Here is a 23,482-nt window from a genome sequence, read left to right as displayed (position 1 = left end):
TACACTGAAGTATAATGTTTTTATGATTTGTCTTATTACATTTAATATAATTTTCAACTGAAAATAAACTTTTTAGGTCTTTATAGGTTTTTTCTTTCCTTAATATAATTTTCCATGCTTTTAGATTATTGTAATATTTGTTTAACTTAAGGCTGTAATTATGTTATAAACTTTAAACTGCATTGTAAACGTGCTGAAAACTATTCAGCTAATGTTTTTTGTCTTTACTTTTTATAGTCACAACTATGAATTGCCTTAAGAATCACATACTGTAACTGACATATTTTCAATTCAAAATGTGAACATCACTAGCAGGCAAGTAGTTTGCATCCTTGGAAATGTCTGTCAGTCGGTAAAACGTTTGGCAGCTTTCATCTCACCTGGAGCTTTTCCAATAGGCTTCTGCTGGAATCATTTTCTCTGACTGACCGTGTCAAAAGTTTCGGTAAGTGACATTAAGAAGTCACATAAATTTGGTTGGATAACAATAGTACAGACATACAGCTTTTATTATAGAAATAGTTCACCATATACTAACCCTCAGGCCGCTCAAGATGTATACGTTTTTTTTTCTTCATCAGATTTGGAGAACTGTAACATTCTATCACTTTCTCATCAATGGATGCTCTGCAGTGAATGGGTGCCGTCAGAATGAGAGTCCAAACAGCTGATAAAAACATCACAATAATCCACAGCACTCCAGTCCATCAGTTTACATCTTGTGAAGCCAAAAGCTTCGTGTTTGTAAGGAACAAATCCATCAAGACATGTTTAACTTCAACCCCTTTTTTCAGCTATTGATTTCTCCGGGGATAAAGTTGTTTACAAGCCAGAATATTTCAAAACAAGAATGTGGGTGGATTTTGATTGTAGAGGACAACAAGTAAAAGAATTTTTCAATCATAGAAGTATGTGTTATTATGGATTATTATGGACCAGAGATAAAGGTTTTTAAATTACTTCGATATTCTGACGGCACCCATTCACTGCAGAGGATCCATTGGAGAGCAAGTGATTTAATGCCACATTTCTCCAAATCTGATGAAGAAACAAAGCCATCTAGGCCTACATCTTGCATGGCCTGAGGGTGTGTAAATTTTCACCTTTGTTTTTTTTTGGTACGAGTGGAGTTGGTGAATTCAGTTTTTCACCTCTAAAAACTAATCCAATCTTTTTCCTCTAAAAATATAATTCAATAAATCGATCAGTGTGTATTTGTTATCATTCCATAATTCCCATATATTATTTAACCAACTGTGGTGCAGACAGCATTTTAAAAAAAAAGAAAAAACCCATGTATTTGTTTATTAACGGAAACTGTGGTGCAGACAGCATTTAAAAAAAAAAGAAAAAAGAAAAAGAAGTACACTGGACATCTTGTGAATATCTGAGCTCATTACTATTTTTAGTTTAAAATCAAGAAATGGATACTTCTGCCATCTAGTGGCAGGGACTGAAGCACCTGCCCTAAAAACACGTCAACCAGACTCAAAAAATGTTTGTATGTCACTGCATTCAAGTGGTTGTCAGCCTTTAGCAGAACATGTTCTAGTTAATGTGATTGAGGAGATCCTCATACATCTATTGAAATATAAATAGTTTATGTGGCTATGAGAATACAGACAAATATATTTAGTCTATTCTGTATTCTGTTATCTTGTAATTGTGAAAAATAGTTTATTTATTAAACAGATTATTTTATTAATGAATTCTAATACATCTTTAAATAGTCATCTATTATAAATATGATTGTGTAGTTTGTTGCAAAGGATATTTTAGAACACTGGATGCTTGTTGAGGGTTTTATGGTGGCAATTATTTTTCTAAAATACAAACGTCTTGCTAGATTGGGTTTGTTTTAGAGGAATCTGAGAGTGTTTAGTCCCTGATCACTACTTTGGAAAAATAGGATCAGGTACCAGAATTAGTATGTGATGGGACGCAAGAGGAGCATGTAACCCAATCACTAATGAGATTACACAGGATTATGTCTCTGGACTCTCGATCAGTCTTCAGCAGACTTGATAGCAACAGGTTGGTCTGTGAACATGCCACCGGATAACCAAATGAAGAGAAACTAATCCAACAGGTTAATTCTTAGCCACTGAAGTTCAACAGGGATCTGTATCCAGCTATTGAAGCATTCAACCAGGCATTGTGTCAAGGTATTTACCTGTTTCAATGTTTTTAAGAAAATAAATATACCAGAATAGATTGCTTTTTCTCTCAAAGCCACAGCGGTTGGCACTCTGGTGGTGAGTCTTAAATCCAAGCCAATCAGAATTTAAAGAATGAATATACAGAACTGCTTGGCCTGTTGTATTTCACCTACAGTATATATTGCAGGCAATAGAGCACCATGTGAAATCTTCATAAAATGGCTATTTATGTACTGTGGTCAGCAGTTGTCTGGAGTCTCAAGGGCCTGTTGTGCACATGGAGGTTTTTCTGGGTAATTATGTCCTCTTCATGTTAATACATTCTATCAATATATTCTAGTTTTACTGTATTGCTACACAAATCACTGATTAATCATCAAATTTTACTTATTTATATTATAGGTCAGCCCATATTGTGCTCTAAAATCTGCACCATTAACACAGCATGCAGCTGACACTGACTATAAATTACCATCCAAACTGTCACCAGGTAAATCCTAACATCACAGAAAAAAGTAACCAATCAATTATTATGCAAAGGAAGCAACATTTGCTGATTGTCTTTCAATTGCAATGTAAATGTAATGTACATACCTGTCCAATAGATGGGAGGCTTGTTTTGTGAAATAAGAAATAGTCTGTCAATATCGCATTAAAAATTAAGAAGCCTTTTAAACTAGAGCAAAAGAGTTTATATCTGAGTTTTAATTGATTTAAAGGGAAAGTTTACCCCAGAATGGACAATCTGTCATTGATAAGACACCCTCATGTTATATTTATGTTTAAAAATATTATGTCTTTTATAATATAGTGAAACTAAATGTTTTCATATCAACATTAGAAAAAAAAAAAAAAAAAAAAGGTTTCGAATGACATATAAGCGAGTACATAGCGACAGATTTTTCATTTTTGGGTGAACTGTCTTATTAAGTGTACTCCATTATCCATATCAAAACAGAATCAGCATTTGCCAAAGTATTAATACTAAAGACTTTTATAAATCTGTAGTTGTCCAGCATGTCAAGCATCTGGCAAGGACAGATTTAAATGCAGACTCAGTGAAGAAGGTCAAACCAGAAAACTGTGTTCAGCCTGAACGCACAAGTGGCCTGTTCAAGAGACTGCTAAAGGCTGAGGGGGAGATTCAAGAGCTGAAGATAGAGATTGCAAATCAGAGAGCATCATGGGAGATGCGGTTTGTGGAGCTGCAAAAGAGACAACATGATCTAAGAGACCAGGTATGCGGGTCTAATAATATTTCAGAAATGATACTCATAAATTCATTATAATGAACCTTTTACACTATTGCTTCTTTGGCATCTCTGCTTTGATCACCTGGCTCTTTTTCTAAATTCAAAATGCATGCTTTTTTTTTTTTAAATGACTATAACTGCTTGATTATTTGGGATTTGCAACAGGAACTAGCAATGCTTATGGGTTGCAGTACTTAAAAATGCTTGGTGTAATGACTAGGTGGCATCTCTGTGGATCACTAAATGCTACTATCTATCATGGCAGATAAGCTAGAATGCCAGCTTTCATAGCATCAGTTTTGCACCTTGAAGATTTGAAGAATTTTTATGTGAAGGTGAAAGATTTCCCCACACAGGTATTGCAATGGGCTGAAAGGTGCCTGGTTTAAAATGACTTGTGCGAGTAGTGCTACATTGCTACACTATTAATAAAAGACAACGGAGATCAAAATAGTTCCAAACAAAGCCAAATAAAACCACTGCAATACTGAGAAACACACTGTAGTGGTGTTTTATTCCTGAATGATTAGGTTTTGAACAAATAGGTTGAGTGAATTATTCACTGACTCCATCCTAAAAATGGTCATTTGTTTAATTTATAAGTGAATTATAAACAAACAAAATGATTCAGTCACTTCATCATAAAAATGGACACTTGTTTAATTTCTAAATGAATCAGCATTTTTGAACAATTGGTTGAGTGAATGATTCAGTGAGCATTTTTTGAACAAATCAGTTGAGTGAATGATTCAGTGACTATCATAAATGCCATCACTTCTTTAGTTTCTGAATAAATTAGCATTTTTTAACAAATGATTCATAACTAACTCATAAATACAGTCACTTTTTTACAGTGTGGGAATGGATATGATTTAAGTGGAACCTTTCTAACTTGTATTTTAATTGCATGATCTTTTCAGCTGACCTCTGAGATTCTGGTAAGGACTGGAACACTGTACAGAGACACTGATTCAGAAGACACAAATGAAGTCTTTCTAGAGTCTGGCTTGGAGAATGGACTTAATCCTGAGGAGGAGGATGAATGTTCTAGTAAGAGCTTCCTTTGGTGGACTGGCTGGATGTCAAAACTGCCCTTGCTGAGCATAATTGAAATTAAATATATTTGAAAAAAATTAGATCATCTCTTCCAAATTTCCACAGGTGGTCTCAGACACCAGCAAAAGGGACCTGATGTGGAATTGCTTATAGACTGTGGCAGTCAAACCTCCTGCCCATCAGACTCCAGAGCCACTTCTGTCATGTCTAACATCAGGTATCGTTGACAGTGTTTTAAGCTGGACATGTTCATGCATGCCCAGCTCCTGTCACTGGAAAGTACTGTCACAATAACATTTTCCAGAGAACTGTGTTATAAACAGAAAAATCTGACTGTGGAATGCAATGTACTTACCAATCAGAAGCACATATTCAAGAGAGTTGTTTAAAAATGAAGAAATCATTTAATCATTTCTGTTTTCAAATGAGTATAGTAAAGTGTTACATTTTGTGTTACATTTAAATTCCAATCTTAAAATTAATGTCCAATCTAAACACCATACTTGTGCTTGCATTACCTTTTTCTTCAGTATAAGGTCTTGGAGGAGTGGAGGGGGACCTCATCGAGTGTTTGTGCCCCACTCCCCCATGGATTTGAAGATTGGGCACAGGGTACGAATCATGTTACCCTCTGGACGGATCAGCACCGGTACCTTACGCTACCTGGGCAACATACAAAACTCTCCCGAATACCATCTTGGCGTAGAACTGGAGTTGGCTGATAATGGACAGCATGATGGCACTTATGAAGGACAGCGCTACTTTTACTGGTATGATCACTTTTCTTGTCTTCAGCAATTCAGATAATGGGAAAATTTGTGTATACCTTCATGAAAAGACCAGATAAGAATCTCCACAGTAAAACTTTTATTTTTTCAGCAAAGTAGGTATTGGATCTATATAAATATTTCAAAGTTATTTATAGATTATTATTTAAATATTTAATATTTTTACCAAATTTACCATATCGAACCTTCTGGGTAATTTATTTACCGTTTAAGACAGTGGTTCTGGACCAGAGACCCTCTATTCATTATCCAGATCCCTTACCGTCCTCATGAAATAAACTCTAGGCTATTGTATTCCCGTATTAAAGTGTTAGTTCACCCAAAAATGAAAATTCTGTCATCAATTACTCACCCTCATGTCGTTCCAAACCCGTTAAGACCTTCGTTCATCTTTGATGAACTCCGACAGATTTCATTGACGGCTGAAGGTCTGGAATCCATGGCAGCTTTCATTGGCCAAGGCCCGCCCATGAGGCCGTTTGACTAACGTCAAACAACCAATCACAGTTCATTTCATTCAGCGTCACATTTCGTGGTGTGGAAATGTCGCCACAATAACTGTGTGTAATTGACTGGTGTGTAAAACTCTCGGACGTGTTAAAAAGATTCTGTGCTGTGAACTTTAAATATTTCACATACTTTTGAGAATCCAGCGTTTAGTTGATCCTGGTAAGCACTCGTCGTCACAGTTGTAATCATGACTGCTTTCTTCTTTCGTGTGGGGGTTTCGAGCCACTGCATCTTCCAGGCATTTCCAGGTGGAACGTTAAAGAATGTGACACACGCGTCTCCTGGAAATCCTGTATAATTCAACCAATCCGATGACCACTTCGAAACTCCTGAAGTGTTTCCACTTTTGTGTGCCGTATGCATCACATACACAGGCTGAGACTAGCAATGATATTACCACAATCAATGCACAGAAATGTAATAAGGACATCTGAAAAATAGTCCATGTGACATCAGGCCTTCAACCGTAATTTTACAAAACTACGAGAATACTTTTTGTGCGCAAAGAAAACAATAATAACATAATTTATTATTTATTAGAGTACCCCAGAACGAAATCAACGTAATGAGCATTGTTTACGTTCAGCATTTGCGCGCTGTCTACTGAACGTAAACAACGCTGATTACTTTGATTACGTTCTGGGGTACTCTACAAAAAGTAAGAGGACGGTAACTCAGGGCGAATAATCTAAGAAACAAAAATACTATTATTTCAACAATATCACACAAAAAATAATAACCAATCAATAACATTTAATCAAAAATATCACAATCTGCATTTCTAAAATAAACAAAGGTCTTACAGGTTTGGAACAACATGAGTGATTAATGACAGAATTGTCATTTTTGGGTGAACTATCCCTTTAATGTTGTTTCTTCTTCTTCTATCACTAAAAAAGCATGTCATTGAATGCCAAATAACAAATTTGATTGGACTGGACAGTTGGAATTTCATTATCATTATAAAACAAACAAACAAAAAAAAAGAAGAACAAATTTGGTGGCTCATCAGAAGGAACCGTACTGTATATCAACAAACACTCTTAATATTATTTTTCCAATGGAATACAAGAGCAAGGAAAAAAGCCAAAGGATTTATCTTAAAGGGATACTCCACCCCAAAATGAAAATTTTGTCATTAATCACTTACCCCCATGCCGTTCCAAACCCGTAAAAGCTCCGGTCGTCTTCGGAACACAATTTAAGATATTTTGGATGGAAAACTGGGACTCCTACTACCCCACAAAATACCAACAAAAAAACAACATCAACAACCACAAAAAAAATTATTAAAGTCGTTGTCAGAATACTCCATCTGCCATCAGATGTGCAATCTGGGTTATATGAAGCGACAGGAACACTTTTTGTAAGCAAAGTCTTTGTCAACAGTCTCCTCTGTGTCTCTCCATATCACCATATTCTGTTAATGCTCTTTTGTATCATCCACACCACAAGGATGCGCTGTTTCTACGTGTATTTAGCTTTGATTTGAAAGAAAACAGCACATCCTTGTGGCGCGGCTGATACAGAAAATGGCACTACGGTGATCTGGAGAGACACATAGGAGACTGTTGACAAAGGAATTGTTGAATAAAGTCGTTATTTTTTTTCTTCACTTACAAAAAGTATTCCCGTCGCTTCATATAACCCAGATTGCACATCTGATGGCAGATGGAGTATTCTGACGACGACTTTCATACCTTCTATGGACCTTGACACTGTTATTTATTTGGCAGTCTAAGGGACAGACACAGGCCTCCCGGTTTTCATCCAAAATATCTTAAATTGTGTTCTGAAGACGACTGGAGCTTTTACGGGTTTGGAACGACAAAGAGGTAAGTAATTAATGACAAATTTTCATTTTGGGGTGGAGTATCCCTTTAAATTTCTGGTTTGTTTAGCGATATCAGTTTTGATATTTGTCTGGATTTTGTGTCTTGGGTTACAGAAACAAACATTAAAGTGTAAAGTGTTGTTACTTGGAAATGATAAACCATCTTGTCTAGCTGCATTGGTGTAAACTGGCAGGTTTCACACCCTGTCTACACCAGATAAGAATGGCGCGACAGTCGTATCAAAAGCAAATAGGACCCATTGATGTCAGTTATACTTGCAGTGTCTGAAAGCATACGCAGCTGACTTGTAGCCTTGTGCACCCTATCAGGCAATGACTTTGCAGGCAGCATTTGTGCACCTTCCCAAACTGATTTCAGACAGACTTCTGATGCAGCCTAAAAGTTTAGTGATCTACGACAAAATATAGAAAACTTTGGTGATAACTAAGCAAATATTTAATTACCACAATGCTAATTTCTAGCTAGAAATGACATCAGAAGTAGAAAAAGTGATCACCAAACACAACTTTCAGACGCCATCATTAGCTCACAGAAAATGCACAGCATAGTGGGATATCAAAGTCAGTGAAGGATACATCAATACTGCCTTCAAGTAGATGAAGGTATCACAGCTGACAAGGTGACACAATCATTGGATTTGGATGTGCCTTGTTGTCTTGCCAGTTGCCACCTCAGTATGTTGCCTGAGGAGGCAGTATTTTTCAGCTTTTGGATGTGGCCACTGTCTGCATTATTCACATCCATGTGATTGCTCTGCTTCCAACAACAATTTTGTAATGTGTTCTTTGATGCAGTATAGTGTAGACAGCTGGGGTTACAGTGTTTGAATTATTATCCATTACCATCCCACCCACTCACATTTTCAAGAAAACAAAAAAACAAAAAAAAAAAAAAAAAAACAAACACCCCCCAAAAAAACAAACAAACAAACAAACAAAAAAATAATACAAATAAATAACCTCAGAAACACCTCAACACATCTCCATTTTGAATAATATTGTTTTAGAAATACATTATCTTCAATGCTCTTCTTTCATTCTGATATTTCTTTTTTAATTTCCTCTTTCTCTTCAGTGACCCTGGACATGGTGCATTTGTAGCATTCAGTAAATTGTTAATGGCATGGGAGTAGATGCTCTTATTGGAACACTTAAGTGAAGACTCTTAAGGCCACTCAAGGGCACTCTTGCAACAGTTCGCTGTATGGATCAGAGCACAGCAATGATGAAGTAGTTTTGTAGGCCAACCCAGAAGTTAACATTCCCTACACAAAAACACAATAGGATTTTGGATTATTGCAGAAATTATGAAGTAAAAAGCTAAACATAAGTAAACATGGTCACATGACTTCAATGTCACCAATATTACATAGCAAAAATTGTATTAAAGACATTTTCCCTGAAAGTTTGATTTTTAATAGTCTGCGATAGCATGATTATAAACACGATGAGGCTGTGAAACTGGGTAGTGAGTAGATGAGTTTACCTGTTCAGTTTGAAGACATTTAACATCCCAGAAAACCTCTGTAGTCCCATTTAGTTACTTGTTAGCAACCGCCTTTATCAAGACAAGCAACAGCATTAAAAACACTAAGGGGTCTTAGAATAAAACATGATAATATCTTAGGCTTGTGTTCACCACTTCAGTCATTTAACCAAAAACCCATTCAAAAACCAAATTGACTTCAGTACAGTGCTAAAATGCTAACTCTTTCCAGGTTTGGCCTACAAAAACACATCATGCCTGCAGGACTACTTGTGTATAGTGTAACTCTACTAGTAGAACAATAACTTGTAACTGGCAAACAGGTGACCTTATATGTTACCATAAAGGTGAAAAGGGTAACTTTGCCACTAGTGACACCAAATGTAATAGCAAAAATGATGACTGTTTTCAAACAAAACAAATAATTTCAACCCAAAATTGTGCCATTGGATGGACATGGTAGCAATCTTTTGAAAGTGGCATCAACCTATGAATGTATTAGCTACTTGGAGTCTCTGCCTATTAATAAGCTGTCATTTCTACCAAGAAATCACACATGTGATCATGTGATTCATATGAAAATGTAAACATATGATTTTTAGAAAATAAGCTAGCATGAAGGTACTCCCTAACCCTAACCTCAATGGGACATAAGCAGATCTTACAAATTACAAATTAGCCACCGATTCTGCATGTATGTAGATGTAAATGTTAATATAGTTACACATTGCCATGCGATTGTGTTGGAATCTGCACTTTTTCATGTTCATTTATGACTGTTGGGGAAATTCTGTCTTTCAAATATATACTAAAATATCAGCACAACTGAGATAGGTAGACTTATATCAGTAGGTTAAACAGATCAAATTATCCAAAATATTTCCATACAAGGAACAGGTACGTGCAAGAGAGTGATGATGGGTGGTCAAATTCTGTGGAATTCTGTTGACACACATTCCATGCATGTCTGCTTATTGCCAATATCCGTTAATGCAAATTAAGGATACACTCTATTGAACACAGATAAAGAGGACATTTAAACAGCATTCTGAGGTAGAAACCAGTCACCTCTGCTGCATTCTACTATTCAGGATTAGGTTCAAAATATTCCCAAGAGGCCAGGTGTGTTCTCCAGATCCACGTATCGAAAGATTTTCCATTTATTGAAGGATGTGTTCTGATGTTTCAGGAAAAAGCCTCAACCAATACATGACACTGTTATACCCCATTCATGGAAATTAAGATGATTTTTTTTGTATCAAACAGGTTTACCCACGGACTTTTCAAAGAGAAATGATAATGCTCATGTTACAAAATATAATAATGTTACACACGTCTTAAGCAAAAGTCTTTGCTTTGGCTTTTTTGGTTATTTTTGTCACTGAACTTCCTCTTACAAAGCAAGCAAATCATATTTCTATGGATTAAGATAAGGAAATAAACAATGATCACATGAATTACAGGCAGCTGTTTTGCATTTTCATAATACTTTCTGGTGCGTGTGAACTTCCTTCTTCCTTGTAGATGTAAACAGATAAATATATTGTCTAAAAGGGAGGGAACGACAGAGAGAGAGCGAGAGATGGAAATTTATACATAATTTGACATTAAATGATGACATACACAATCGCCCCAGATTTACTATTCAAATCATATAAACTGTCATACTCTACATCCTTTTGTAAATACTGGACTTAAGTCATTACATGTAAAATTGTTCATGTCACAACATTTTTAGTTGTTATACTGGCTTTCAGCAGTAAAAGCAAAAATAACATTAACAAACGAAAAAAGAGAAACAGTTCTTTGAAAAGCAGTATTTATATTCATACAATTGAATAAAGTAACAAATAGCACAGAATGTTTTGTGTTGAATGTAAAGGTGTGTCTAGGACTGTAGTTAAAACACTGCCATCAGTCACAAATAAAATCAAAACAGAAACTATTTTACAGAAACATTTTATTTCGTGCCAACAGCAGGTTTCCCAGCTTGTTAACATGCAGTTAACATAACATACTCATGTATGTGGTATTACTGGTTAATCTCCATCTAAAATGGTTAAACACATTGTGAAAATAATTATGATGCATGCAGTATCTAGCTCATATTAATTGAGAGACTATTTGTTTATTTAAAAACCGGATTGCAAAATATTGAATGCAGGGTTATTTAAACCATATGAGTTACAATAAAACCCAAAAAGTGAACACATAAGAAATATGTGTATCCCTATATTATGTTTATACAAAAATTATGAAGGTTGTGTTTGTCAGATACTAATTTTGGTGCTGCTGGTTGCATGGGAAATGACTCTGTATGTATACTAACAAACTATTTATTTATTTTTCACAGCTTCAAAAATGTTTAGAGATTTTTTTTTACTACTTACTGTGTTTCTGTTATTATTGTCATTTTCAATTTTACGAATTATTTTACCTTTAATTATAGCATTTTAATTAGTGAGGGTATTGAGATGTACAAAAAAGCTGCTACATCCACAATTATCTTTTTATTTATTTATTTATTTTATTTTATTACTGTTTAAGAGACAAAGAGAAAGAAGGTCAGTTTTTTTTTTTTTTCATCATTGCATTTGCCAATACAACATTGAGAACTTATTTCCTGTTCACATTAATGATTATAATGCACTGGCAGGATATAAACATGTTGCAAGTTGCTACTTGGACACCATGAACTACACACACCGAGCTGTGTTAAAGCAGTTAATTTGGTAACACTTTACTTAAAGCCTTTACATATAATGCATTAAAAGTAGTTTTAATTATGTCTTATAATGCACTTTATAATGAATTGTATGAACAAATGAATAATTGTTTCCACAGTTATAATAGATTACATTACTTAAAAACTCATTGTTACATCTTTAGAAAGTAATGTATGAAAACACATGACAATCAAATAAATGATGCATTTTCAATTTGGTTACAATAATTTTTCTGAAAAACATAATGCATTACAACTTACATTATGAATACCTTAAATGTATTATACATAAATGCTTTAAGTGTTATTGCTGATTTTATGACATTTTTACAAAAATAAGAAAAATAAGAACAACAGCAAAAGCTTAAAATATAATGTCTATGGAACATCTTTGCAAACAGATGCTATAATTAAAAATCTGCTAAGACTGTCTCCTCTAAAGAGAAAACATCAAACTGTACAAACTCATACTCCCTGACAGTGTCTTTGAATTTGTTCACATTAACATAGATATTAGAAGACATACAAGTGGGTTGTGATGACACAAATACCTAAATGCTCATTTGAAAACAGTGGATATAACATCAGCATAATATATTATAATAAAAACTTTCATCATTATTTTGAATTAACACATCTAAAGCCTTATTTTTCTGTGATATTCATTGTATAATATATACCATTACGTCAAATCTTTGATATACTTTGACACGCACAAATGCAAATCATAACTACTTAGTGCAAAGAATTTGCTCTTCTCTTGTTTGAGAGCAGTTGTTTGAACAATGAGATGGCGCAAGTCAATTTTGCATAAAAGGAAAGATGTGAGATGTCCATTGTACATTCAAACCGTCAAAAGCAACAAGCTCAGAGTTACACAGCAGAACCAACCTGATATGAAACATGTAACACCACTGAAGCACAATTAAATATGATTTCCAGTACTGTGGTAAGTTTCAAAAACTGGAATGCATCAAATCACAGTGCTTGACTTAAGTGTGTATTAATTATATATAAACACATCAGGGCATTCCCACCCACAATAATTGAAACAAAGATATACAACGAAAAGACTGCAGGAGACAAGGAATCACGCCTACTACTATTTGAAGTCATTCTGTGGTGGAGCGGATTTGAACGAACAATTAGCAGCAGACGAGAAATCTACTCTGAACATTGAAAACAGGGAGGTTCCTTAATGACTGCAATTACATACAGCTATATTTAGAATGCTCAAAATTACATTTAAGCTTCTGTCCAAAACCAAATCTGTAGTCTTTGAGCCAAGGTACTGTACAGTTTGCTACACGTTAGGAGCAACAATTGATGCAATGTGCATCAACCTCTTAAAAAAAACATCTAGAGACACAATTGACTTTTTAGTCATACATAGTTACCACATGTACTATGTGATAAGTCATTCAGGTTTCTGAGACTTTAAAGAGCACAAAAGACAGACCAAAGCTACAGGAAAAAAAAAATTACAATTGTATAACTTTAGAGGTACAACAGCATGTCAATGGGACAGCACCCTTAAAAGGACAATTTTGTACCTTATCTACCCCTCGAAGGTGCATCTTAGTAATAGGTACCTTTAAAGTAGTAGTAAATAATAGTAGTAGTAATCAGAAGAGCTTTATTACCAAGTATGTTTACACACACAAGGAATTTTGCCTTGACGACAGGAGCTTCCAGTGTAGAAGAAAGTACAACATAGTGCAGACATACATAGGAATAACACAGTAGGGATGTAATATAACACTAATATAAAAAAAGAATCAAAAAATTAAATAATGTACTATATATACAGAAATAGAAGAATGGGGGAAAAATAAACAAAAAAAGATAATTGTTTGGATAAATGTACAGGTATGTTATTAGTGTGCAGATATGTTATTTACAAAATGTGAAGTTTAATATAAATATGTCAGATAACTATGTTAGCTGTGATGGATGTTGTAAGATTAATTGTTCAGGTTGAATAATGCCGGCGGGAAAACACTGTTTTTGTGCCTGGCTGTTCCAGTGGACAGTGATCTGTAGTGCCGACCAGAAGGCAACAGTTGGAAGAGAGAGTGGGCTGGGTTTGAGGGGTAGGTACCTTTAAAGTACTACTATAAAATTTTAAGGGTAAAAAGGTACAAAGTTCAGGGAGCACCCGAGTGACAAGTTGTTGTACCCCTAAATCGACAGGTTTGTACCTTATCTCCCCCTAAAAGATGAAATAGGTACCTTTAAAGCACTTCTACAGACTTTTTAAGGGTAAAAAAGTACCCCTAAAGGTACAATGTTTGCACATTTTTTTCTGAGAGTGTAGAGATTCTTTCTTTTGAGAAACTTGGCATGCCATGCAGTCTTTTTTATGGTCCCAAAGTTTCATGAATCAGAAGATTTCTCCTTTGGACTTGAGTTTGAGAATCTTTGCCGCCAGCTGTTGAGCATCTTTCAGCTGCGGAAACATTTCCATAACTTTGTTTACATGTTGCGGGTTAAAAATCGCATAAAGCTTCTTCCTGACCTCCTCTCTTTCTTCCTGGAAAGCGTTGGACTGTGGCATGGCTAAGTGCTGCTGGCTTCTGTAGACATCAGGAGACCTGTGTGAGCTAGGACAGGGTAAAGGTTCGGGTAAACTGGTTGCCTGTGGTAAGAAGTAAGGGTAAGACCAAGCACCGTAAGCATGAACATTGTAACGGTGGACAGGGTTGGCCAGAGGTAGGGAGCTGTAGGCACCAAAATTGGGCTGATAGTTGGAGAAAGAACTCATGTTGTCATAGTAGCGCTGGCCACCTGCAGGTACACTAGGGTTACCAGACATCGGTGGATGATTGGATCTCATCCAATGCAACTCATCAATGCTCTGGGATGGATCTGAAAACTGGCTTTGGTAGGATCCAAGACCTGAGTCAGAACTGAAAATGGATGAAGGGTTTGTTGGGCAAGGTGCTTGCAGACTAGTTCTGTCTACCGAAGCACTGTGTTGTCCCACTGTGGCTGTATTTAAGGGCTTTTTGGTGGACAAAAGGTCATTCCAGTACTGGAACATAACATCCCTGCTGTCAGAGCTCTTGGGATCTAAGTTGAGCTTTTGTTCCAGTTCTTGCTCCAAGGAGGGTGAGCTGGACCCAAAACCAAGGTCATTTCTTGGGTACATGCCCCTTATTGGCCCAATTACTCTGCTTTCTTCTTTTGAACCAGACAGTCTGGCATTCTCTCGAAGCTCATCAGCTAGAGAACGCTGTGACTGATTTGTGCGCTCTGGGTGGTAGAACTTACACTTGATCCCATATGTGCACTTTTTTCCTGAAGAGTAAAAAGACCAATGTGTTATAAGGTATACTTCAGGAATGTGCAACATCAGTCCTGGAGCGTCGTGATCCTGAGTTTAGTTCCATCCATAATCAGATACACCTGTCTGTAGATTTCTAGCAACCCTGGAGACAAAGGTTAGATTTTTCAGGTGTGTTTGATTAGGGATGTAACTAAACTCCGAAGGACAGGTGCCCTCAAAGACCAGATTTGCCAGATCTTTGGTCTACTTCAGAGGTGTCCTGGAGAACCACAGTCCTGCAGAGTTTTGCTCCAACCTTGATAAATTATCAGCTGTAGCTTTCTAGTAAACCTTGACTTAGTAGTAACCTAGTAACGTAGATTAGCTTGTTCAGCTGTGTTTGATTAGGGTTGGAGCTAAACTCTGCAGAACCCCTTTCACACTGCACGTTGGTCCTGGAAAATTGCTGGATCGCCTTCTTTGATTGATTCTGGGATCGATCCCAGGTTGGGGACCTAGTAACATTGCCGGGTTCAGTCCCGGAACGAGCTCTGTGTGAACAAAAGCCAGAACCAATGCCGTAAAGGGTGTGTCATAGTGATGACGCATGTTATCGTGCAACCCTTTTACCAGGTGTTTTGAAGGCAGATCAACGTTCACAATGAAAAAATATGTGCAAACTGTAATGAAGCAGAGATCAGGTAGCTCCTCACCATCCGCGCTGAAGATGAGATTGTTCGCCAGCTTAAGTGAAAGTTAACGTGCCTAGCATTTTCGACTCGTACATTACACATCATATCCTGATGTCACGTGTCATTACGGGACCTTTACGGGTTGTGTGTGAATGCACGCACATATTCTGGAAAATCACTGGCAGTGTGAAAGGGGCAAAATCTAGCGACCCGGGAACAATTGCCGGGACACATTACCGGTGTATTTTCTGGAATCGCAGTGTGAAAGGGGCTCAGGACTGTGGCTCCCCAACCCTGGTCTACTTCCTTCTGTTCATGTTCATGTATCCAGCTCATGGAGACCCACTCCCCTGCAAAGTTTATTTCCAACTTGCTTCGATACACCTGCCTAAGATTTTCAAGTAATCCTGAAGACCTTGATTCATGTATGTTTGGTTAGGGTTGGGGCTAAACTCTGTAGGACAGTGGGTCTCCATGAGCAGGACTGAAGACCTCTGAGAGTTACATAGCGTTAGGTCAAATACTAGGTATATCAATTGACTGAATTACATCAAATGCAGGCTTCTATTACATCAAAGGGCTTCTATTATGCTTTTTGATTTCACCTTTAGTGTGTAAGAGCTTTTTGTGCACGTAAACCAGACGTGTCCAAACCTGTCCCAGGAGGGCCACTGTTCTGCAGAGTTTAGCTCCAACCCTAATTAAGCACACCTGAACCAGCTAATCAAGGTCTTCAGACTCAACTCACTAGAAACTTCCAGGCAAGCATGTTGGAGATGGTTGCAGATAAACTCTGCAGAACATTGGCCTTCCAGTAGCAGGAATGGACACCCATGATGTAAAGTTGATGCTAATGGGATTTAATCTCTTCAGCAAAAAACACTTGTCTGAAATATCTTGTTTGTAGTCATGCTATTATAACCGTGACTTAGTTACATCATCACATTACACATTTGCATAATGCCCACTTACTGGCTACTTTAGCCTACCCTCAAGGAACAGTTAGATAGGTGACTTTACTATGTCAAATATACGCTGTTTGGACATTGTATGGAATTTCAATACCAACACCGCAGTCACCATAAAAATCATTGAAAACCAATTATGGTAAGGGTCGTTACATTTTTGTTACACTCTTTAAGTGGCTGACTAATCACAACAGACTTGGCCAGTTTCAGAAAGACGGCCTTCAAAAGACAGGGGCTAAAACGTATCAGGCAGAGGTTGAAAAGAGTTGCTGCAGCAATGTGCAGTATTAGTAAAATAATGTGCTTTTTGAACTTTAAATTATGTAACTATTTTCTAGCAGACCCAAAAAATAAAATTATGAAATTGTAAATTAGCATAAAATGGGAACTTGAATCAATTTAATTACCATCAAATCACATATATCAGTATTTGCTAAGAAAATTTAAAGAAATTCAATTAATGTGGCAGTTGAAAGCAGACTTTACAATTGTTTGAGAAGTCATAATACCATTTTGTTTTTTCTTATAATTTACCCATAGTTTATCACTAGCCTATATGGCGCTATATCTGGCTGTGAGTGTCTTTGATGGCAGGAAAATCCATTATTACGAAATATGAGTCATTGGACATGATAATAATGTGCATTTTTCATTGGGCTTTATTTTTATAATTAACTCCACTTTAATAACACATTAAATTGATAGTCCTAGAAATGTATTTCAATTAGTTTGAGGTTTATATGGCATACAGTGATAGAAACTGATAAGTACTTACCATATGGACAGAGTTGTCGCTTGTGGTCAAGCAATATTGCTTTTTTACGAAGAAAATTATCTAAATTGGGTCCATGACGGCCGAGAGGGTCATCAGGTGGCATGAACCTGTCCAAGAGGGTCGTGTTGATGGTTAGTTAAATGAATAGGAATAAGAACAGGCATTACAAAAAGCATTAGCAGCTCCTAAAGAATAGTTGTAAAAACGTACTTGTCATTAACAAAGGAGTACATAAGCAATCTCTCCTCAATACAACGCTTCCATTCCGGACGTTCACTTTGCAGGTCACGATATGTGTCGTTGGACACTATAATGCCGTCCTGCTCATGAGCTAATTTGACAATAAAGCGATCATCATAGCAAACTACACGCTTTCCTCCGACCCTTCGTGAAGGCGTAAACACAAGAATCTTCTTCTTTTCCAGCTCTTCCAAAATACGCTGATCTGGAAACAAAGACAAACATATTTTATATTTCTCATTGTGTTTGTTGACATTTTTAGCATGAGTTTGGAATGAAGGCTGTCTTTCTTATTGCCATGGGACATTATTTACCAGTCGCTGATAGAATAACTGGACCATAACACCTAGCAAATTGACACAATTTGACAACTATAATAGAACAACATCTTTAAGCTTAACTAATGTTTTAAGCAATTACCCGTGTTTGACCAGTTTTCTACATTACAGATACAAAACAAATGGTTATTCCCCCAAATTAGCATTTAATATTAAGGGTGTACGATAAATATCAGCCTAATAATTAATGCGCATCTCGTCAGTAAAGCCGGTTCTCTAATCAGCGGTAAATTCCATCAGGAGCGTGATTTCACACAGATCAGCTGTTACTACACAGAGCCATTGTTAACTGTCAAACTGCGCAAATCCACGTTCATCATCAGAATGGATTTGCACAGCTTATCAATTAACAACGGCTCTTCAAAGTAATAATAGATGCTCTATGTGAAATCACACACCTGATGGAATTTACCACTGATTAGAGAACCGGCTTTACTGACGAGATGCGCATTAATTATCAGCCGATATTTATCGTGCACCCCTATTTAATATCCACCAAATGCTACTTTGGGGAGGTGGTACACTAAAAGATTCCAAGGAACACAAGCCGCCATCTGTGAAACAGGAAAGAGGCAATAATTTATTACACTGCACCAGACTCGATTACAGATTCACAGGGAAACTGTAGGTGATAAGGAAAACTCTTGAACTTCCTGGTGGGGAATTCCCAGTGAGACCTGCAGGAAACTCAACTCTTCCTTATTCTTCTTGTTTTGTTATTACTGTTCTTGCTCGAATTGATTTGAGGAATCTGAGCAGGGGTGTTCACAACAAAAGAGAGACAGTCCAGGGACATATACAACTGAGATAATTATCTCCACATCAACACCTATAGGCTGTTAAAACTGAACCTTAATGTTTCTAAAGTCCTGAAACAAAGGTCATTTTGTACTAGTACCAGTACAGAGGGACTGTTTTGCAACCACAAACTAATGAACATCAAACCGTTACATTTTTTAATTAAACTTTTTTGATTTTAAAGACCTTGTCGGTTATTGCAATGTGAAAACACAATATTCTGTGTAATGCATGAGTCTAAAGCTTTTCATTAATGTATTGATGTCAGTAAGATTTCTTCAATGGTTTTGAAATAAGTCTTAATGAAAGCATTTGTTTCTTAAAATAAAATCTTACTGACCCCAAACTTTTCAACAGTACTGTATGTTTACTGAAAAACCTAGCAAAAATACTGCTAAAAAGAAAATTATTTCTTTGCAGTGTGAAGTATAGGCTTATCTGAGTCTGTGCAGTCAGATGGGCGTTTTCGCTTTTCAGACAAACCTGTCTGTGATGACTCATTTTTACCAAAAGTGCTGAGGGAGTGTCTCTACCTGAAATAGGTACATCAGGCCTGGGCTGCTCTTTTCTCCAGGAAGGCACAAACACAGTGATATTTCTGTGTCCTCGGTCAAGGAAGTAATTAACTGCCAGCTCAATCCCACGGCAAGAAAACACTTCCTTGTTCCCATGACTGAAAGAGAACAAGAGAGACAGTAAAAAAGAGAGAGAAATTAGTTTGGCAAATGAGTAAATCAGTAAATGTGCATGCCAAAAACCATTGGTCCGTATAAATGTTATAGGGCTTTGGTAGTTATGTGTCTTTTTCAGCATCTTATGCCATGAATGTAATGTTCCTTAATGACATGCCACATGTCAAATTATTAATTCTTACAGTTTTAAAAGTCCTGTGTGAAGGGCTCTTTAATTATTCTGTGTGGTTTGGTGCTCAACAACTATTGTTTTTAATGAGGAACATAAATTTCTTGAAAGTTCATGAAGTTTTGCTAAACTGTGGTTAATCCATTTAATGCATCAACACCAGCAGTTTTATTTTATTTTTTATTTTATTTTATTTTTTTATGTGAAAAGTATATTGAATTCCAAGGGTTGATTCAGTAACCCCAAAACTAAAGTTTGATCCATCACTATTTTTTTTTTTAGGTTTTTTTTTTTTTCAGATGTAGACCTTGGATTAGCTTATAGCAATAATGCAACTAGAAGGCATGCTACAACACAACCGAATTTGCATAACCTCTACTACAACAGTACAACAACTGGAATGCAAACTGTGGTTGTTGACAGATGCATGTAAGACATGTTTATAGTATTACTGATAAAAAACAACAAAAAAAAACAAAACAAAACACAGATATTATGACAGATTTGTTTGCTTTGAAAATGGGTTTAGTTTTCATGGTTATTAATGTATGCAATTTCAGCAATAAAAATTACATTTTTCTAAAAAGAAAACTAATTAGTTGTTTATTTTAAAAGATCTATCGTATTATCTCTTGTATATTTAGTATTGCTCTTTTAATCGTTGGAATAATCTGTAGAATACTCGATTACTAAAATAATCGATAGCTACAGCCCTACTGGGAAGCTACATCCAACAAAACAAACGAAAGAACAATAGCCATTTCCATTAGGTCATGAAGTTAACGCAAATATCAATGCATCGTTTGGCTTTCACACACAATGTGCGTGAAGTGTTGTAACTTACTACCATCTCTCTTAGATTACTTATAAACCCTTCCTTTCAAGGAAGAACGTCTTTCTCAAAATTCCCTATGCATGACCAAAAATGTTGCAGAGTGTGTTGAGCATGAGGCCTTGGTCTCTTGGAAACAAGATGGTTTAAACAGTGTATATTATTTGCATATTAGAGAACAGAGAAGCATGGACAAAAGGGGAAGTACAAACCTTTTCAAAAGAACCAGGTCTAAGTTTAAGCCCAAAGGCAATATGAGCAATTCACTATGGGAAGTGGTAAGCAATATTCCATTGAATGCACTAGTTACTACTTTAAAATGAATTATTAATCAATTGACCATTATTAAAAACAAAGAACAATCTGGGAAAAGCCATTTATAACATTATTTGGATGTGATATTCACATTTTTAAAAACACACTTTAAAAAAATGTTACAACAATTTGAGGTGGACCAACATTTAAAAAAAGTGGAATGACAGTGAAAGCCTTGTATAACTTGGTTAAAAGTTTATTCACAAGAAGAGCACAGCTGTCATGAATTTCCCTTTGTAACGGCAACTTGTTGATACTTGTTAAACTGACAAAGACTCAAAACTCCAGCATAGTTTTTAATCTCCATTCTCTTTCCATTGAAAAATCACATAAGATAAACGTGTCCTCACCTCATGGCCACGTTGCTGCCATCAATAACAATAGGCTTCAGGTCACTTTCTGGTTCAGTGGTGTCCTCCAGCGTTGAGCCCTGTGCCCTAGATGAGCTTCCTCCCCGATGGGGCAAACTGAACCCACCATCATCGCTGTCAGAGCTAGAGGAGGGCACAGCCTTGGCCCCTGAACGCACCAGCTCCCCCAGCACCGCGTTGGTGTCCGTCCCCAGGCCGAGCTTCCTCAGGGCGGCCTTCACCTCTTGTGGAGAGTATCCCAGCTTACGAAAGAAGTCGACCTTCATCTGCAGGTCATGGAGGTCAGGTCCGTCTTGGCCCGGGCCAGCGGGTTGATGGTAACACCTCGACTGCATCCTGCCGTTTGTTGGATGTTTGATGTCCTGGGGTTTTTCAGTCTAAGAGCTGCTGTGTCGTCCATATGCTGCTCTGACATGTTGCTCTTGCTTCTGAATAAGGCTAAAACATAAACAAATAAATGGGAAATAAAACACAAGCCATAACAATGCAAGTTAGAAATTGCAATTAAACATGTTATATTTACTTAAAAATATATAATACATAAAATGTAAACAGTAGAACAAGGTAAAATTTTATACGGTAATATCTTTATACAAACACATATTTTATGCATTACATGATTTGTTCTTCATAAATTCAATCATTCATTCATGAACAACACAATTGCAGTGACCATATCATTTATGAATAAGTGCAATTCAATTCTCCATCAACCTCCTCCCAAAAATAATAAACAATTTTATGCGTGGATATTGCAAAAAAATAAAAATAAATAAATAATAATAAAATAAAAAAATAAATAAAGTTTTAGTTTTGTAATTTAGAATACATACCAGAATACAGTAACTATAAAGTACATTTTAAAAAGGGTTATCTGTCCTTCAGAGGTTACATATGTTTTCGTGTTGTTTTCCCGAGTTGACTTTGATATTTATTTGCAATAGTGTCAATTTTGATATGTATTTATCTGAGGGTAGAGGACTGTTTCTAGGCCCGTGAAAATGGTCCAGTGTATGCAAAATACATAGAGATCAACCCAGTAGTGACTTGCTATTTTACAAAAAAAGTTGGAAATGGCTTTAAATCTGTTTCCAGACTGTCCAAGGGGCTCAAGCATCATATTAAAATAATGGTAATATTTACTCCAACGCATCTGATAAACAAAATCAGTTAATAGAGGTTTATATCAGGTGTAGTTTTCCTCTTTATTGATGTTCTACTAATTTGCATTTGCTTTTACTAATTGCTAAAATATTTACATTTAAGGCATTCTATTTTTACTCACTAAAGTATTGAGCATCTGTTTATTTAAATTGTACATTCCAGGTGTCTTTTGTTAAATTACATGGTTAATAAATGACATATACACTTCCCCTACTATTACAACACTTTCCATGAAAAGTTTCTGATTCACTGATTACATAAGATAGCATACACAGTGTGTTTAACTCCTACAGACAGGGCTATAATACGAACTACACGAATAAACTCTGTACTGTAATATACTGTACTGCCGATGACGCGACGATACAACTTACACGTTCTTCATCTCAGAACGCGGTGGCCTTCACCTCAGCTGAGCTTCAGCTCTGTGGACCCCGGGCTAAGTACTAGAGAAACTTATAAACCAATTGTAGTTTTGAAGTAAGAATAATAAAGCGTTACTTTAATGTAGAATACTGACGGAGTGTAAACGCCTGTCTCAGCTGTTCCACAATAAACGTTTCTTATGAAAACGTTAACAAAGTAAAACAGAATAACTTAGACTTACCATATTCTCCCACTGATGAGTCCGGTGATCTGTAACGCGCGCGTCTGTGCTAGAAAGAACTGATCTTGTGTTGAATGACGTGTTTTACTGTAACACCTTTCCTCTTCTACTTCCTGCTCCAGGTAACTCGACCTGTTTCTCCCCCGGAAGAGAGAGAGAGAGAGAGAGAGAGACTTTGCTGGTCTATACTAGACAAACGAGCACATTTACATGAAAATTATTTTAATATTCATATTTTTTCTAATCTTAATTCATTTTCTTTTAAATATTATTATGTTATTATCATTTTTTTTGCACCGTATTTCATTTTCATTTTCATATTTTCAGTTCCTGTATTTCTGTTTTCAGCACCTTATTCACTTCCTATTGTATATTTTGTATTATATTGTTTTGATCTTTTGGCACTATTAGTACTGATTAG

General features: G+C 36.3%; 2 protein-coding genes across 2 annotated transcripts; one reads left to right on the top strand and one right to left on the bottom strand.

Annotated features, from left to right (window-relative positions):
- Positions 1-1,362: 1,362 nt before the first annotated feature.
- LOC122139939 (CAP-Gly domain-containing linker protein 4-like) lies at positions 1,363-11,361 on the top strand. The gene is made up of 8 exons (XM_042740362.1): positions 1,363-2,165; positions 2,347-2,452; positions 2,562-2,649; positions 3,168-3,397; positions 4,333-4,462; positions 4,574-4,685; positions 4,999-5,238; positions 8,697-11,361. The coding sequence occupies exons 2-8, from the start codon at positions 2,378-2,380 to the stop codon at positions 8,752-8,754; spliced, it is 933 nt and encodes a 310-aa protein (XP_042596296.1). The 5' UTR covers positions 1,363-2,165; positions 2,347-2,377; the 3' UTR covers positions 8,755-11,361.
- A 243-nt stretch (positions 11,362-11,604) lies between these two features.
- On the bottom strand, positions 11,605-23,210 carry LOC109054333 (endoribonuclease ZC3H12A-like). Its single transcript, XM_042740361.1, has 6 exons — positions 23,062-23,210; positions 21,270-21,728; positions 19,445-19,584; positions 17,746-17,980; positions 17,536-17,642; positions 11,605-15,132 (listed from the first exon to the last, which is right to left on the bottom strand). The coding sequence occupies exons 2-6, from the start codon at positions 21,623-21,625 to the stop codon at positions 14,216-14,218; spliced, it is 1,755 nt and encodes a 584-aa protein (XP_042596295.1). The 5' UTR covers positions 21,626-21,728; positions 23,062-23,210; the 3' UTR covers positions 11,605-14,215.
- Positions 23,211-23,482: the final 272 nt, after the last annotated feature.

Source organism: Cyprinus carpio, chromosome B16, assembly GCF_018340385.1.
Source record: "Cyprinus carpio isolate SPL01 chromosome B16, ASM1834038v1, whole genome shotgun sequence".
Taxonomy (NCBI): domain Eukaryota; kingdom Metazoa; phylum Chordata; class Actinopteri; order Cypriniformes; family Cyprinidae; genus Cyprinus; species Cyprinus carpio.
This window is presented reverse-complemented; position numbering and strand designations above follow the sequence as displayed.